Source organism: Marmota flaviventris, chromosome 3, assembly GCF_047511675.1.
Source record: "Marmota flaviventris isolate mMarFla1 chromosome 3, mMarFla1.hap1, whole genome shotgun sequence".
NCBI lineage: Eukaryota > Metazoa > Chordata > Mammalia > Rodentia > Sciuridae > Marmota > Marmota flaviventris.
This window is the reverse complement of record NC_092500.1, coordinates 111,450,838-111,469,744: the sequence shown is the minus strand read 5'-3', so window position 1 is coordinate 111,469,744 and position 18,907 is coordinate 111,450,838. Positions and strand designations below refer to the sequence as shown.

Here is an 18,907-nt window from a genome sequence, read left to right as displayed (position 1 = left end):
TTACACATATAAACCAGTTTATTAGATTGTCAATGATACTTTGAGACAAATTCAAGTTATTTTATTTTACTTCATATAAACAGAGGAAGGGAGGAAAGTTTTAAACTTCAAGCTTTGTTCAGCATGTGTGCAGTTAGCATCCACAAAAGCACCATTGGATATGGAAGAATTAGCACCACAGAATTTTAGGACCTAACTGTTAACATGCATCACTGAAAAACTTGGAACATGGAAACCAAAGTATTACATGGTATGGTCTATTATAAACAATACAAGGCAATTTATGATTTCTTTTTATACAGTACGATACGATCACAATCAATGAGAACCTTTTAAGTACAATACAAGACAAAAAACACTTTGTACCCTGTTAACACTACAGCAGTTACAGATTTTAAAAAAATGTTTCTTGTAAGAGGCATTGGGTTGAATGATCCCTCCCCCTCAATTTTTAAATTCAGAGTTGTATAGTTACATGATCTCTTGAGAAAGTATTTTCAAATCTACGTGTCTTGTACCTCAATGCTGACAAATGGTGGTTTGAAAATGGAAAGGCTGGATGAATTAAACAAGAAACCAAAAATCTGGAAAGAGTCAAGAAGTGCTCCACTGTGGTGGAAGGTTTTCCACATAAGATCAGTTTGAAAATGATGCCAATGGTGTTGATACTTGTCTTCCTTTCCGTGGAGGAATGCCAAGTATAGAAGCCTTGGATTCATGATGAACTTCGGTTCATTTCTTTCACCAAATGTCTTTATTCTGGAGTGTAACATTAGAGATTTTATTCCTTACTCCTCAACTGTTTTTGTAGTATCATTGGGCTGTTCCTTATGCTTGGTTTGACAACAGTGAAAAGGGTTGATATTCTCTCTGGATTTAGGGCAATTTGTGAGCTAAAGAAAAAATATTAATTTAAATTTAGCAAATAGGAAATTTTAAAGGGAGTTCCACTATTTTTACAGTATAAACCCATTATATTATTGAAAACCTTTCTGTTAGAAAGCATGTAACAAACCCTTAATTTTAGTTGTGCCTAGGTCAATTTTGGCATATGAGAAGATACTGTATAAGAAATGTGCAGTAAGAATAGATACAGGTATATTCAGATCTCAATGCATTGATGCCAAGGAAAATATATTTTTACTCACCAAGAGAAGAATATACCTTGAAGCATCTATGCAGACACATGAATCAATCATGTATCTGCCCAACTTCTAATTCTGGAATAGTGATAACAGGGTCATTTAGGAAAAGTACTCAATTACAGTACAGCAGCAATTTTATGTTGTCTATATTTAACAGTGAAACATTTTTGAAAATAGAATCAGTACTATACGGTAAGTTTACAATTCACCATATCTATACTTGTAATACATGCGGTTATTTGTTTTCCAAATTTTTAAAAATCCCACTAGGACCAACATCTTTCAGAACAACAATCTAACATTAAACAAAACTTTCTAAGGAAAATATTTAGCATCACAGATATTTGAGAAAAGTCTGTTATTCAGCATCACAAAATACTCAATCGATCTACATTTAAGATTGTTCATGCCTTGACATTAACACACCTTTGGGTTAATATATCTTATTTTAAAATGAAAACAAACAAACCAAACAACTGACATGGAATTTGTCTTTAGTCTCTCTTTGATAAGGACAGACCTGATAAACTTGACTTCTTTCTATACCATGTAATGATGACTCCATCTAAGGAACTGCATTTACATTTAGTAAAAAACATTTCAAACTAGAGATAGAAAAATGGCTACACAAAGAAAGAATTAAAGATAAGTAACCTTATAGAAAAATGTTTTGATTTTTTAAAATATTTTGTTCTCAAACAAAAAAGAAAGCAAAGTTTGTTCACTTTGAAATATTCTGTTGAAAAACATTCTGAATGAAAAGTTAGCCTATCTTAATAAATGTCAGGAAGATGTTAAGTTTAACTTGAGAGGGTAGAACCCTTTTGAAAAAATATCTTGCTTTTCTTGCTGAACTACATCCATTCTATAAATCTACCCATTTCCTGAAGAAGAAACACTGCACATAGCAGTATATTTATGTGAATGATTTAAATTTGATAATTTACCAGGTATGACTGACTTGAGCAAAGAAGAAACGAAACTGATTTACATTAAAAAATTCAGCTAAAATAAAACTGAGCTGTGATAGGCTAGGTGAATAATTTTGATTGCCCTTATATTTGATCAACATTTCAATTAAGGTAGTAAAAATTAAAAAAAGAAATTTAAAAATAAAAACTGTCCAAAAATTGTTCAATGATAAAGTCTTCAAATTTTACAATATTTTAACTTCAAATGATTGTAGACTAACTTAGACAGTTTTGCCATTATCACATATACTTTTGTTACTCTTAAGTTTTATTTCTGTATTGCTCATTGGCTATATTATGTAACATACTGTTCTGTTAAATTAAAATAGTTTGATTTATTACATTATACTCTAAATGGCTTTAGAAAAACATATAAATAGGATAAATTTATAAAAGGATAAAGAATATTTTAAGAGATTTTAGACATATTCTATACAGACAAATAGCTAGTTCAAGGTAATAAAGTGCCTTCTTTTCCAGGTAATTAATTTTTCACTAAAATATTTTAAGGCTTATAGCTCTTATATTATTTAATCTTTAAATCCATATAGTAATCTTTAATAACTAGCAGCTTAAAATTATAAATTTAAATTATCAATTCTGAATCCATTTTGTGGGGAAAGGAAAATATGTATAATTTCTAAATGCTAGGACTTTTACATAAGACTCTCATGTTGCTTGTGAACAATCAGGTTTACGTCATAATCTACAGCAGCCAATGTCCCTCAAAAAATTCAATAGAATATTTAATCATATGGCAAATGGGGCCATTATTTTGTTCATTTATTCATATATTCTGTTTTATTTACATTTAAAATGATTGTGCAACCTAAAATGAAAAAGGCCAGAAAAAACTAACAGGGAATTCTTCAGATACAGGCATAATGAATACCTTTTATTGCAACAGACTGTGCATAACCTGTATTGATGCCAACAGTTAATATCGAGCATTTATATTCTTTTTGCTTCTACTATCCATGGGTATATCATAGTAAAATACTGGTATCCTAATAAGAGTGTATCTATATGATATCAATAAGCATACGGAATTCTATTTATTATATATTTAATTATTTCTCTTTGGGGATATATATGTTTTAAGTACATCTGTATACTCAGTTATTTAGACAGGTCCAGATTTTAGGAAAAATTATGACAACATACATATCAACTGCTCGGTAGCTCTTAACCATTAAAACTCAATTAAAATATTTGAATATTCATTTTCGGGAATTTAGCTATTTTGAAAAGATTACTGAAATGAGGTACAAGATTAAATGGCCAGGATACCTAAAATGCTTTTCTGATTGCCACTGGGTTAATTAAAAATGTTCCTTAAGTTAAAGGTTTTGCAGTCAGGATAGAGAAGGTAAGTGAATACTCATTGAAAAGAATGGTTTAAGTTAATGTTCCATATTATTAGAAAAACAGGAATTACCAGTAGGGGAAATGCTAGTCTTAGAATTGGGTTTGGCTTTGAATCTAAAGCCTAGTGAGAGTAATTCCAGGGTTTAAAAAATTAAAGTGGCATAAACCTTTATAATTGCACATTCCTTTACCAAAGTGCCACGTTACCATATATTTATCTAAAATGCACGATTCTATTTTTCAAAATCTAAATACATAAACAGTTTTACCCTTCCCATACTAGTATAGTACAATTTCACAAACTTAGCAGAAATATAACTAGGAAGATGAATTATAAGTTTCTAAAAACGATATAGTTTGTGTGTTAAAGAAAAATAACTGTTAAGAGCCTTTGTCATTATGAAGACTCAAGTCCAAGTATAGACAAAGCATTCCATGAAACTTGAAAACATCATGAGAGCTTGTTTAGGCAAATTTTAATAATACTGTGCCAGGCAACACACAGATGTCATATGTTTAACAGAAAACAAATTGGTTTAGTTATCCTGTTTTTTATCTATTTGACTACATATTATACTTACTCTCTTCAATCACTGAAGCAATAATATTATCTAGAAACCCAAGTTTTGAAAACAGTAGTAAATACTGAGGTTTCTAGCCTTAACTGGTCATTCCTCTGTAGTACAGCAAAAATGTCTGATGAGTGGGTTATTGATTTTCATGCTTCTGTCTCTTTATTCTAAATAGAAGCACTAAGTAGAAGTATACAGAGATAAAATAATGAGGACAAAAGCACAAATATATAAATATAAAGAGACCAAAGCACAAATATACAGAACGAATAAAATAGTAAGTCACTGTATGAAAGTTCTGTGTATGACTGAATTTGGTCAATCAGGAAAAGAGAATTAAAAATGGAGATTTCCTTATCATGTAATAATTGTATGAATATATATTTTTATAAATAAATGGCATGCACATAAATTTAAATTTTGAATGTTTTTGTTATTTCTGAATGTAATTAAATTAAACCAGGGTGTTGTCTCATTATAAACCAAGGTCAAAATTTTATATTGTTCAGGAGAAAGAGAGAATGTAGGGTCATGATTCTCAATGGCAGGTTATTTGGGTTCTGTTATAATACAAACTAAACACTGTGGTATATTGCTCCTTTCAATTAGAGTGAAAATGCTGGTGTTGGATATGGTGGTGCATGCCTGTCAATTTCTAGCTACTGGGGAGACTGAGACAGGAAGATCTGGTCAAGAGGATAACATACTTGAAACCCACCATGGGCAATTTAGTGGGACCCTATCTCAAGATAAATAAAAATAAAAAGGTCTGGAGATCTAGCTTAGAGGAACAAGGCTCCTGGTCTCAATCCTCAGAACAACCCTCCCTCCCCATCCCATCCCCTCCCCCCTAAAAAAAAAGAAAGAAAAGGCTAGTAAAAATATAAAAATACTAATTTTTTAAAATTGGGAGTAAATCATAGTCACAGAACATTAATGTCTACCAAAAAAGATTCCTGTCCTTTTCCTCCATTTTGAGAATGTATAAGAATGACTGTATAAAAGCTACATCCCTGGCCTGGGGATATAGCTCAGTGGTAGAGTGCTGGCCTGACATTTGCAAGGCCCTGAGTTGGATCTCCAGCACTACAATTTAAAAAAAAATTTTTTTTTTTTTTCAAAAGAAGAATTTGAGCCAGGTTGCATGGGCCACACCTGTAATCCAGCTGCTTGGGAGCCTGAGGCAGGAAGATTGCAAGTTTGAGGCCACCCTGGACAATTTAGAGATATCATGTCTCAAAATAAGAAATAAAAAGGGCTGGGGGTATACTATCAGTAGTATAGTGTCCCTGGGTTTAATCCCCAGTGGTGGTGGTGATGGAAAGCATCTGAAAAACAAAAACGAATTATATAAACTTGTCTTTTGTCTAAGATGTAGGATGGGATAAAAATATCCCAGTCTTCTGAGAAAATTAACAAACTTTAAAAATGTAAGTAAAATCAGGGCTGGGGTTGTGGCTCAGTAGTAGAGCACTCACCTAGCAAGTGTGAGGCTCTGGGTTCGATCCTCAGCACCACATACAAATAAATAAATAAAGGTATTATGTCCAACTACAACTAAAAAATAAAAAAAAATGTAATTAAAATCAGTTACCATGATAAATCACTGATAGCAATTTCCACAAACCCAATATAATGACAGATTTAATCACAGAATGAATATTCACCTATAGAATCTTCTCAGTTTCTGAGTTATAAAAACATAATACCTTGTTGGTAAATAATAGGCTTTGATAGTTTTAGTAATTAAAATTTGTTACATAAATACTGCAAATAAACATTGAAATGCAGAAGATTCTAGAGCGTGTATATATGTGGTGCTAGGGATTGAACCCAGGGCCTCACCCTTTCTACACAAGTGCTGTACCACTGAGCCACATCCTTAGCCCCAGATTTGCAAAAGAAGTTGCTGACATGTGGGAACTTCACAGTATATGAAATATTCCAACTGTATTTAGCACATATAACACCCAAATAATGTAAGACTCTACAATCTTTCTTGCTAATATACCCAGATATTTTCTTGACTTTGCAAAAGCTGGGTAGGCCATTGTGTTTACTTAAAATAAGTTCTCCCTGGTAGCAGTCCTGTAGTGGTGACATGAAAGATTGGACATATATATGAGAACCGTTCCTACTATATTATTTAATCTGTTTTTTTTTCTAATATTCATCTCTTTTTATAGCACTCTCATTTACAAAATGCCTCACAATACTACAGTAGTTATTTCTCACAGTATACTGATGAGGAAGGCAAAGTTAATAACTTGCCTGTGCAGTGATGAAGCTGCAGGAAACTTGTAGAAGTCTCATGTAGTTTCTCTTCTGTAGGCAATAACCTGGCATTGCTCAATGCTGAGCACAATATATGCTCTTTGAGGCCAAATACTGGATCTCATCGTCTGCTGTAATATCTTGATCTACTGCTTAGCTCACGTGGTATGCACAATAAATATTGCCCATCTCTGCCTCCTTGAGAAAAGCTGTGCAGGCCTCCTTTTGCTTCTCCACTACAGTAGGGTAGGTAGCATTATGGTCTTAAATAATAGGGGTAGTATTACTCATTCTTGAGTCTTTATGACACAGCCTACCAATGACACAATTACTCCTAAAACTTTGAATTATTCATCTGTACTTTTGCCAGGCATTTGAGTTAAAAGTTGTGCTGTGTGTATGGTAGATGGTTCTTTTGTAAGCTAATCCAAACATAATAAATCAAGGAAATAATCTTCACAGCTACAATCATTAGCATGAGTATGGAGCATACCAGAAAGAGATGAAAGGATGGTTACACATGTACAGCAATGGGGATCGGAGGACTAGTGGTTCTTCAATTTTTTGGCAATCAGAGTAGGAAAGCCAAGACCCTTGAGGAGATAGTGATTTTATTGAACTGGGTGAATGCTGAAAAGGTTGGATGATGACAAGACTTTTCTAGTTTTAAAATTCTTTATTTTGTTGTTCAGTGCTCAAAAGTCTTTCTTAAGAAAACATAATAGTTAAAACCCCAAAGTTTTATGTTTTGAAACTCTAGAGCAACTGCTAAGTATCAAATGTTTCCTTTTTTAATTCCTTTTTTGGTGAATAGTTTATAAAATATTGAATAAATGTATTAAAATTGCATTGATACAGTGTGGACATTTATAATACTTTATATGTCTGCAAAATTAGTATCTGGGAGTTTGTTCCTACTCCCACTACTTTATATAAACTTGTTGCCTTGAGAATAGGTTGGTTTCACTAATGATGTACAATTCATAGTCTCAATTCCCATTTCAGTGAGTGAAATGTGAAATTATTTCTTGTAAAGATTGGTTATGGTTTTAAATTATCAGTGAAAAAATATATAGATTTGATATTAAATGTGGATCTATATATGTAAATAAAAACACTTCTAATTACAACATTTTGATTAAGAAGCAATGAAAATGTAAGTCAGAAACTAGAAAGTAAAAACCAATTTTTTTTTTTTTTTGGTGTTGGGGATTGAACCAGGGACCTTAAACATGCTAAGCACATACTCTACCACTGAGCTACTTCTCTTACCTCCTAAAAACCTATTTTTTATTAGCTAGAACAATAAGTAGATGGGAGGAAGACAGGTGATTTACAATAAACTTTAACTTCTGATAAGCTAGGACTTCCTTTCAAGCAGAGTGCCCTCACTGAGAAATGAGGTTTATAATTCTTTAACTCTAAGATCTCTTTGCCTTTCTTACATTAAGCTGATATCATTTCTCATATTCAAATGGGAACAAGAGCCATATCCTCATTTTTTCATCTGGTAAGAAACATTATTGGCACTTACTTAAAATTAATTACTACAATTAAGATGATGGACTGTTTAGAGAGTTCAACTTACATATACTACTGAAAATAAGGTATCAGTCTTTAGAGTTGGGAACATATATCCTTGAAGCTTAGTGTGTCAGCACTATTGGTTCTCCTCATGAGTTAAATTGTCCTAATGAGGTTTTCATGGTAATTCAAATGTAACTGCCTTTTATAAGAAGTAAGACATAAGTATCTCAATAGAAAAATAATTTGACAAAATATTGCATTCATTCATGTTCAAAACACTAGAAAAACTAGGGTAATAGGAACATACCTCAACATTGTAAAAGCTATATATGCTAAGTCCATTCTAAATAGAAAAAAAGTGAAAGCATTCCCTCTGAAAACCGGAAAAAGACAGGATGCCCTCTTTCACCAATCCTATTCAATATCGTTCTTGAAACCCTAGCCAGAGCAATTAAACAAAAGAAAGAAATTAAAGGGATATGATTAGGAAAAGAAGAGCTCAAACTATCCCTATTTGCCTATGACATGATTCTATATTTAGCAACCCCCAAAACTCCACCAAAAGCTTCTTGAACTCATAAATGAATTCAGCAAAGTAGCAGGATATAAAATTAACACTCATACAGCAATCAATGACAAATCAGCTGAAAGAGAAATCAGGAAAACTATCCCATTCACAATACCTCAAAAACAAAAACAAAGTAAAAAAACTTGGGAATCAATCTAACAAAATAATAAAAAGACCTCAACAATAAAAACTACAGAACACTAAAGAAAGAAATTGAAGAAGACCTAAGAAAATGGAAAGATCTCTCATGTTCTTGATAGGCAGAATTAAAGTTGTCCAAATGGTAATACTACCAAAAGCACTATACAGATCCAATGCAATTCCCATTAAAATCCCAATGATGTTCTTCATAGAAATAGAAATAACAGTCACAAAATTCATTTGAAAAAATAAGAGGCCCAGAATAGCCAAAACAATAAGTGAGAAAAGTAATGCAGGAGGCATCACAATACCAGACTTTAAATTATACTACAGAACTATAGTAACAAAAATGGCATGGTATTGTCAAAAATAGAATTGAAGACCAATGGAACTGAATAGAAGATAGAGACATAACCATATAAGTATAGTTATCTCCTACTAGACAAAGGTGCCATAAACATACATTGGAGAAAAGATAGCCTCTTTAACAAGTGGTGCTGGAAATCCATATGTAGTAGATTGAAATTGAATCCCTATATCTCATCCCACACAAAACTTAACTCAATGTGGATAAAGGATCTTGGCATTAGATCACAGACACTGCTGCACCTATAAGAAGAAAAAGTAGACCCAACTCTCCACCATGTCGGCTTAGGAACTGACTTCCTCAAGAGCAAGAAATAAAATCAAGAATCAATAAGTGGGATGGTATGAATATGAATACACAACCAGTGTAATTCCACATAAATCTAAAAAGCTTATTCACAGCAAAGGAAATAACGAAGAACATGAACAGTGAGATTACAGAATGGGAGACAATCTTTACCACCTGCACCTCAGATACAGCATTAGTCTCTAGGATATACAAAGACTCAAAAAACTTAATACCAAAACCCCCCAAATAACCCAGTCAAAAATGGGAAAAGGAAATTAACAGACACTTCACAGAAGAAATATGAATAGTCAAAAATATATGAAAAAATGTTCAACATCTCTGGTGGTTAGAGAAATGCATATTAAAATTACACTGAGATTCCTTTTTGCTCCAGTCAGAATGGCAATTATCAAGAATACCAAGTCACAGTAAATGTTGGCAAGGATGTGGGGGAAAAGATTCAGTCATACATTGCTGGTAGGACTGCAAATTGGTGCACCCACTCTGGAAATCAGCATCCAGATTCCTCAGAAAACTTGGAATGGAGCCACCATTTGATCTAGTTATCTCACTCCTCAGTTTATACCCAAAGGACTTAAAATTAGCATACTACAGTGACGCAGCCACATCAATGTTTATAGCAGCTCAATTCACACTAGCCAAGCTATGGAACCAACTGAGGTGCCCTTCAACAAATGAATGGATAAATAAACTGTGGCATGTATACACAATGGGGTATTACTCAGCCATAAAGAAGAATAAATCTATGGCATTTGTCAGGAAATGGATGGAACTGGAGATGATCATGCTAAGTGAAATAAGCCAGTCCCAAAAAATCAAAGCCCAAATGTTCTGATATGTGGTTGCTAACCCATAACAAAGGTAGGGAGAAGAAGTACAGAAGTTTATAGAAGTTCATTGGATTAGACAAAGGGAAATGAAGGGAAAGGAGAGGGGATGGGAATAGGAAAGACAGTAGAATGAATCGGACATAACTTTCCTATGTTCATATATGAATACACAAACAGTGTAATTCCACATCATGTTCAACCATAAGAATTGTAATGGGTTAACTCCATGTATGTATAATAAGTCAATATACACCCTACTGTCATGGATATTAAAAAAAGATAGGGCAAATTCTACATTAAAGTAGGTCATATTAAAGAGAAGTGCTTCATGTTAGTTTTTTTTGAATGATATCAGAATTAAATACAAGCATAGTAAAACAATTTAGAAACCAGAAGGAGGAAAAAATAGTATGAGAGGGCAGAAGGAAAGTAGATGCATAGAGATAGGCAGGAAGTGAAAGAAATGGGAAAACAATGAATAAGAGTTTCAGAGAATTAAAATAATTAGAAACTTTATTAATATCCACTTAATACTCTGGCTGCATTTCTTATTTCATTTGGGTACTTTTCCCATAAAACTAATGTAAGCACTCTAGCACTATATGGCTGTCCTTTCTCTTACTCATGGATTACATGCAATTGAAACCAATACCCATAAAAGCAAGAAAATGGCTGTGTGTATGCTATCAGTCTGTGACAGTGTTCTGAGATGCTTTTGTGTTCCTGTAGAATCTTGAAAGTGGAGATGGTTAAGGATGTGGGTGGACTAGCCAAAGATAGTTCAATCCTCTCCTTTATTTAGTTATGTCAAATTCAGCCATCTCCTTGTTAAGAACAGAATTCTTTTGAAAATGACAATAGAGGGCAAAAATTCACCCTTTACCTCTATTAGAACTCATTTTATAGTATTATGGCTCCCAAGAATCACAGTATACTCTTTGCTTAAATGTATTCCTGCTCCCCTGGACCTCAATGAATCTTTGCATAAAATAGCAAAACTTAGCTATGTATAATTAGGACTTTCAGCAAAACAAAAATGCAACCTGGATGTTGCTCTTTTTGTTATCTACTCTTCTTCCATTTATATAAGCTTTACCAGGAACTTTAGATTAAAGTGAGTTTCTAACAATAAAACTGAACTTATCAGGTCCACATTATGTCATTTTGAAACTGGTATTAAGGTATCACCATATTGATAAACATTGAAAGCATTCTTTCCAGCATGTTTTAATAATAGAGATACTAAAAGAATTAGCTCCTTACCTGGGATTATTTTTCACATTTACTTTCTGAAGTCAAAATAGGAGGACATAAGAATTCTATAGCCATCTCTATTGCTAAAGTGTACCCACCCATGTTTCTATTTTTAGTAGCATAATTTAGAATCTCCCAAAAGAGTGTATCTTATTCATATAACACTAAGGTGGGAGAGTTGTTTGAATGTAGGTGTATTATCACTTAATATTAGAGTGCATTTCTACCCCCTGAATGGTTATTATTAATTTGCTGCCATGATTTTAGCAGTAGTTATGTGTCACTTCAGACACTTCATGAAGATCTGCTTGTTTCTTGCCTGTTTTAAGCAAGTTTCATCAGCAATAAAAAGAAACGGTTGACTGATGAACTCAACAATATGGATGGTCTCAAACCTACTAGGCATAATGAAATAGACAAAATACGAAAAAACATACATGTTAATTTATGTGAAATTCTAGAATAGGCAGGTCTAAGCTGTGGTGATAAAAAACAGATTCGTGGTTGCTTTTGGAAGCTGGGATGGTTTGGGGTCTGTTGATGTTGACTGGGAAGTTAGGTGTTACTTGGGAACTTTCTGGGATGAGAGAGGTATTCTGTGTCTCCATGTTTGTCAAAACTGATTGAATGGTATATTAACATTGGAGCATTTCACTCTATGTAAATTATATCTTAATAAAAATGTTATAAAATATTACAACTAAACACAATATTTTTGCAGAAGCGCCAGAGGATGGTTGGCGTTTTGTTTTTTCATTTCAAACTTCTCCCTTCAAAGTATCTCATAGACAGAAGCATACCCTGGAGTGAAATCCAGGACCTATACTCTACAGGCATTTATATCAAGGATTACTTGTGGAGCAGTAGGACACTACTAGTGTAGAAAGGAAACTAATTTGTCTAAAACTTCTAGGTGGGAATAAAAGAAAATGTTAACTTATACTTCTTGGTACATAATCATGTGTATATGGGATTTCACATTTCAAAACCATTTTGAATTTCAGTGATTGGGACCTAATTTATAATGATTACCTTACCAGTTCAAATGTGAGGGGACATGTGTTTATCAGTTTTAAAAAGGTTACCTTGAAAGGCAAATATCCAATGAATTAGTGTAATCTTATTATAATACTTGATAATCCTAAGTAAGTGAGAAATTGTGTTAGTTTTGAGAAGAATAGGAATATCCTGAACAGAATTTATCCACAAGTGATGCCAAATATGCGTTTGCAAAATTAAAATTGTAATCAAAAGTCAGATAATTATTCTCCAATATATTTTTTTTGTAATTTTTCCAAATATACCAAAGATTTAAGCTGTTCCAAGTCCATGTTATACAAAGACATTAGAATATGTAATTTTACTATTCATTATCATTTTCACGTGATACTAGATGAAAAAGTAAACAATTTCCTTGAATAATACCTGACTATGGGACAAAAACAATAAGTACTTGTTGAATAAATAAATGAAGAGTCTTATTTACCTGTAATTGCCATTTCTTACCTCACATAGTGGCTTCTTACCCTAAAAAAATCAGATTTATTAAAAAGTGAAAGTTTAGGTATATGCTTATTTAGAAAACAAAAACAAATACGTTTTAAAATCCCTAAGCCAGACATTATTATTTTTATTGCTTTGTTAACATAAAAACTGCATAAATTTAAATTGGGGCAATTTAAAAAACAAATTGATACAGGGTAACATGGATCCTCACTATAAAATTTTCCCTTTAAAAACTCAATGACACTAAGGACATTGTTTGCCTCTCTAGGGTGAACAATAAAAACTTATGCAATCAATAGAATGGATAATGATGAGATGTTTCAGTTAACATTTCTGAGAGTTGAGAGGTTTAAAGGTCCAAAAGTACCAAAAGAAAACAGAGTTTCAGTGCAAGAAGATAGAAAAAATACTGTTCAAATATGAAAGCGGAAAAGCTAAGTGTCAAGACTATGGTCTGGGGGGTTGGGGTTGTGGCTCAGTGGTAGAGCGCTTGACTAACGTGTGAGGCACTGGGTTTGACCTCAGCACCACATAAAAAAAAATAAATAAACAAAATAAAGGTATTGTGTTCATCCACAACTAAAATAAATAAATAAATAAATAGATAGATAAATAAATAAAAAGATTGTGGTCTGGGGGTTGGGGTTGTGGCTCAGTGGTAGCGCACTTGCCTGCATGTGTGAGGCACTGGGTTCAATTCTCAGCACCGCATATAAATAAATAAAATAAAGGTCTATCAACAACTAAAAAAATATTTAAAAAAAAGACTATGGTCTGTATGATCCTCTTTATGACAGGGCCTAAATTATAATAGTTTCTTACTATCCTGAAACCAAGGGTTAAAGTATGCATTCACTTTCAAAACCTATTTTTTTAAGAGTCAAATGGGTTAAAACATCATCTTATAATAATGTTTTCAATTTAAGAAAAAAAACAGGTGAGAAAACTTTCAGTTGAGAGATGAAAACAAAAATATTCTGATGAAGCCCACATATGTCCACTGATTTTGAAGCTAAGTAGTGAAGAAGCAGACAGTGGGTAATGGAAGAACCATTTAATAATATCTAGTTCATATTCTATAGTGAACACTTAAATGATTTTTGAACACAACACTTTTAGGATTTTCCCCATCTGTTATGAATGAGGATGAAGAAGACTCCTTCAGGAAAAAAAGTTGATGACAGATTTAGACAAGAAAATATCAGGTTGTCAAGTCACTATGGATACCCACACCAATACTAGAAAATAGGTGAATGGAATTCTTTTGGCACTGGGGAAAATGACTCCTAAATCCTGCAAACTGCCTAATAATGATCATCTATTTAAAAATAGAAACAAAGCAGTCATGATTTCCTCCAGGAATAAGTGATGGTTTGATATTCCCTAGTCTGTAGCTAGGCCCTGGGTTTGATCCCCAAAACCACAAAAAGAAAAAAGGGAAAAAAAAGCTTTTCTTCTTCAAAAGAATTTGGTTGACCACAGGTCCTATAAGGTCAAGAAGCCTGTTTTGTTTTGTTATTGATACAATTCCACAGGATCTAGAATATTGTCCAGCATATAGCAGGTGATCAATAAGTATAAATTGAGTGCTGTATGAGTACATTTTTGGAACAAAAATGTAAAATTAAGTTAATTGTAAGTGCAAAATTAAGTAAAATGTAGAATTAAGCAAATTGACCTAAATTACACAAATGAGAGAGTTTGGGCTTGAACTTAGAACTGGCGGACCCCAAAATCTGTGCTATTTACTAGTTTATAGTACGCCACAGAGGGCCAGATAATTCTGTAGGGAGATAGTAACTGAAAATACAGTTGAAATTATTGCTATTGCTATTGCTTAAGGGGGTGGATGGAGGAAGTAGGTTATAATAATTATTGTTTTATATCTGCCATAGCAAAGGCAAATGTAGAACTTTTATGAAGCTTCTCCTTGATAATCTCAGCATATTGATCTTTTTATATTTACAAATATATAATTTATAAACACATGATAAATCATAACAGATTAGGCTAATCTGTGAGTACAACTTTTAGGGCTTAAAATATTGAATCAGAATAATTCAATCTGCATGCCAGAATTGAGAATTCAGCCTGCTGATTCCCCAGTGATACTACAAAAACATGGCTAACTGGAAAAGCCAGTGAGCAAGGTCATTTATTTAATGAAATTTCCTATTTAAGAGTTTTAATCGCAATGCTGTTAACCCTGTTGAAATGGAAACATTTCTAATATGTGCTATTTTGATTTTCTGCTCTAATAAATACAACATAATGAACATGATTGAATTTGTGTGCATGAATGGGAATATTGTAGTGCTCTAGTCTTCATCAACAACTTTAATTGCCATATAATGATGGAAAGGAAGTTGATGTGGGTTCTTGAGTTAATTTGATAAAAACCTGGAATATTCCTTCCAAATAGTTTTTTGAAAAAGCCTGCTTCCTACTTATTATGTGGTCATTTATCTCTTGCTTATAGGAGTATAGGAAAAAGATTCACGAGTTGAATCCAGAACCTTAAATATGGTAGGCAAGTGCTCTACCACTGAGCTACATCCACAGCCTCACTAGTTTATTTTTAATTGATAAACTTCACAAATGAAGTAAATTCTCTGAGTAGTAAAATTTTTTCTGGGCTACTCTGCAATGCAGAGACTAGATACTAAGACAGGAAGAGATCAGGTTCTGAAACACTAGCTAAGGAGGAAAGCTCAGGCAGGGAGATTAAAGCACATAGGGTCAAAGACTCAAGAATTTAAGGCAGAGGCTGATATGTATATAGTTAAAATCCAGCAAATGATTTATGTACAGACATGTACACCAATGTAACAAATACTGTGCCTTCTATTAGGGAATGAGCAGTGTGAATTCTGGGCAGAAGTGAGCCTAAAGATGAGATAAAAATAAGAAAATGCCTAGAATACATTTAAAAGAACATTTTAAATTAGCTATAACAACATGCATAATTTTTACCAAACCCTGAAATTTTATTAGGTAGCCAGGTGATTACAACAAATAATTTCACCTGCCAGAGCCTCAGTTTCTTCATCTATGATGTGGGGATAGTGATATGGGACTAAAATAATTTAAATTAGTATTTTCATTGAGATAAAATGAGATAGAATTTGTGAAATATGAAAATAATTTTAAATTAGATGTAAATTATTATAATTTAAAGTTTAATATTATTTTTACCTTTAATTTAATTACAAAATATTTCAGGCCAGGCATGGGAGCACATTCCTGTAATCCCAGTGTTTTGGGAGCCTGAGGCAGGAGGATCACAAGTTCAAAGCCATTCTCAGGAACTTAGTGAGACCCTGAGCAACTCAGTGAGACCTTGTCTCAAAATAAACAATACAAAGAGGTAGGGATGTGGCCCACTGGTTAAGGGCCCCTGGGTTCAATCCCTGGTACAATAAAAAGAAAGAAAGAAACTATTTCATAGTTAATGACTAATTATGAGAAAACTTTTACGACAAATCAATCTTTTGTACCTATAATTCAGGTCTCTACTAATGGTCTTCAGCTCTATAGTGAAAATTATTACAACCGCTGATTTACTAACATAGCCAATGTAGAATGGGGCTTATAATATTTGGCTAAGACATTGGTGAGATAGTCACCATAGTTGAGAACAACACTGATGGAGTTTTGTAAATTCAGCTGTGAAGAAAAAAGGAATCTGAAGCCATGCATGGGGGCACAATCCTGCAATCCCAGTGATTTGGTAGGCTGAGGCAGGATGATTGAGAACCTGTTTTAAAAAAAAAAGGCTGGGGATGTGGGTCAGTGGTAAAGCACTCTTAGGTTCAATCCCCTATACCCCCACTCCCAAAAAAGTCCTTCATGATGAGCCTGAATGGGGCTATAAAAGTGATGATTATAAAATCATTTCCAAATTAGGCGCTCATTACCACTTGAACACAGAAGGCACATGAGAACATGAGATGAAACAGAAGTGTTATTTTCATCTGAGGACATAAAGAGAGATTTGGAATGGGAAAGACAAAATTATTTTTTGAAATAGTTATCATTGTATTTTTCTAAATCTGCACTATCATACTTTGAGCATTATGACAATATACAGATAATTAATAATATTCAAAGGATAAATTGTTAAAAGGAAAATAAAATGCAGCTTTTTATAATAGATAGCTTCAAACATTCTCATATATACAAACACACTGCCTGGCATGGAGGAAAAGTGGAATATCTGTTGAATGAAAAATATATCAGTTTTATTAGGTTCCAAAGGCTGCTTTTAATCAAATAACTTTGGACATGCCATACTTAAACTTAATAGCAGTGAAATATCTATCTTTTGCAAATAATTGTATGCCTAGTCCTAATGTTCACTGAATGAATAGAAGAACAGCATCACTTATTAAGTAAATGAAACAAACACATTTCTGAAGTAAATTTCAGGATGTGCGGAAACAAAAGACTCCATATTAAACTGTACCTTAGTTTATATTAACTTCAAAACAAAAATGACTAGTACTTCTTATCGGGTTTTTAAATGGTCACTTTTATTTCTATTTGTTCCCACTTAGATTTGTCTGTTGAATACTGTGATTTCAAAGGCAGAATAGGAAGAGGAAAAGGAACCATGGGGATTAAATTAACAGGGATGATTTAAGGAATTAGTCCAGTGTTAGGTATAGAGGGGTATGAAAAGGAGAAAAAAACAGTCTCTGGTTTTAAATTTAAATTCAAGTTAAGAAGATAGGGTTTTCATATGGGAAACTAAATTTAAAAATATATTTAACAAGATTTAGGTTGCATATCTAAATAAATCTTTTGGAACTGATAGAACAGCCAATTTAAAGCTCTTGTATACAAAGTCAAAGGATAAGTCTTACTGACTGTATGTATATCATGCTCAACTAGTCTTTATGTTAGTTCCAAGAGATTGGTGTACACACACACACACACACACACACACACATACACACACACACAAATGGAGTGTAACAAGGAGCTGGATAAATTAGAGAAACAGTACACTGAAACTCTGTAAAATGGATATAACTAAATATGAAGGGTGCCAAGAAGGATAGGATGGTTAATAACTGTCAGGTGAAACAAAAATTTGGAGAAAAATGAGAAAAAGCCACATAAAGAAATTGAAGATATCTTAGGGGAAGTTTTGCTGCCTCCAGGGATAACAGAAATTGACAGGTTTCTGAGAAATCAACTATTCTGGGCTAATCTCCTCAACTGACAGATAAGCTAGTCAGGATCCACAGAAGTTCAATGACTTGTCCCAGGATCAGTCCCAAGCACAGATCTGGGGCTTCACAAGGGTAACATAGGGTCCTACAGACCTCCAAACTACACTGCTGCACACTATGAGGTCAAAGGCAAGATGAAAAGGGTTTTCTAAAATTCCATGAATGCTTGAAATCATAACCCAAATAATAAACAACTAAACTTTTGGCTTTATTAATTGTAGTATAAACCTGGTACTTCAGGATTCACACTCAATTTGTAGTTACCTTTAACAAATTTACTAATTTGTCATTTAGAGTTATTAAAAACCAGTTTAAAAATCAAGTTCTGGGTTCCCTAAGACTGATATTTTTCCATGTAAAACATTTCTATCAAATAATAGGTAGATTTTATGTAATATATCTCAAATCAGATTCAAATTACCTTAATGGAAGGTACTGCATGAATTATAGCTAGCTTGGTATGTCTTCTTCCTTCCTCCTCCTTCTTTTTATTCTTTTTTAACTAGTGAGGGAGGTGTGTTGCTATGTTGCTCATGTGGGTCTCAAACTTGGGGCTCAAGCTATCCTCTTGCCATGGCCTTCCAAGTGTCTGGGACAACAGATACCTCCCCTGCTACCACCACCACAAAACCTGGCTAAATAACAGCTTGGCCTGTCTTTAAATGTAGTATTTGGATCTTTAAAGGAGTCAAGCCAGATGTGATGGTGCACAGCTGTAATCCCAGTGGATTGGGAGGCTGAGGCAGGAGGATTGCAAGTTCAAAGCCAGTCTCAGCAATTTATCGAGGCTCTAAGAAACTTATTGAAACCCTGTCTCAAAAATAAGTGGGGTGCAGTG

The 18,907-nt window shown here is 33.4% G+C and overlaps 1 protein-coding gene across 2 annotated transcripts in view; it reads right to left on the bottom strand.

The window, feature by feature from the left end:
* The window catches only part of Purg (purine rich element binding protein G), a 37,576-nt gene continuing 18,669 nt past the window's right edge, over positions 1–18,907 (bottom strand). For both annotated transcript variants that reach the window (XM_071610238.1, XM_027939315.3), the window contains exon 3: positions 1–893. In XM_071610238.1, coding sequence (XP_071466339.1) covers positions 789–893 — 105 coding nt within the window. In that variant the 3' untranslated portion in view covers positions 1–788. The remainder of the gene's footprint in view (positions 894–18,907) is intronic.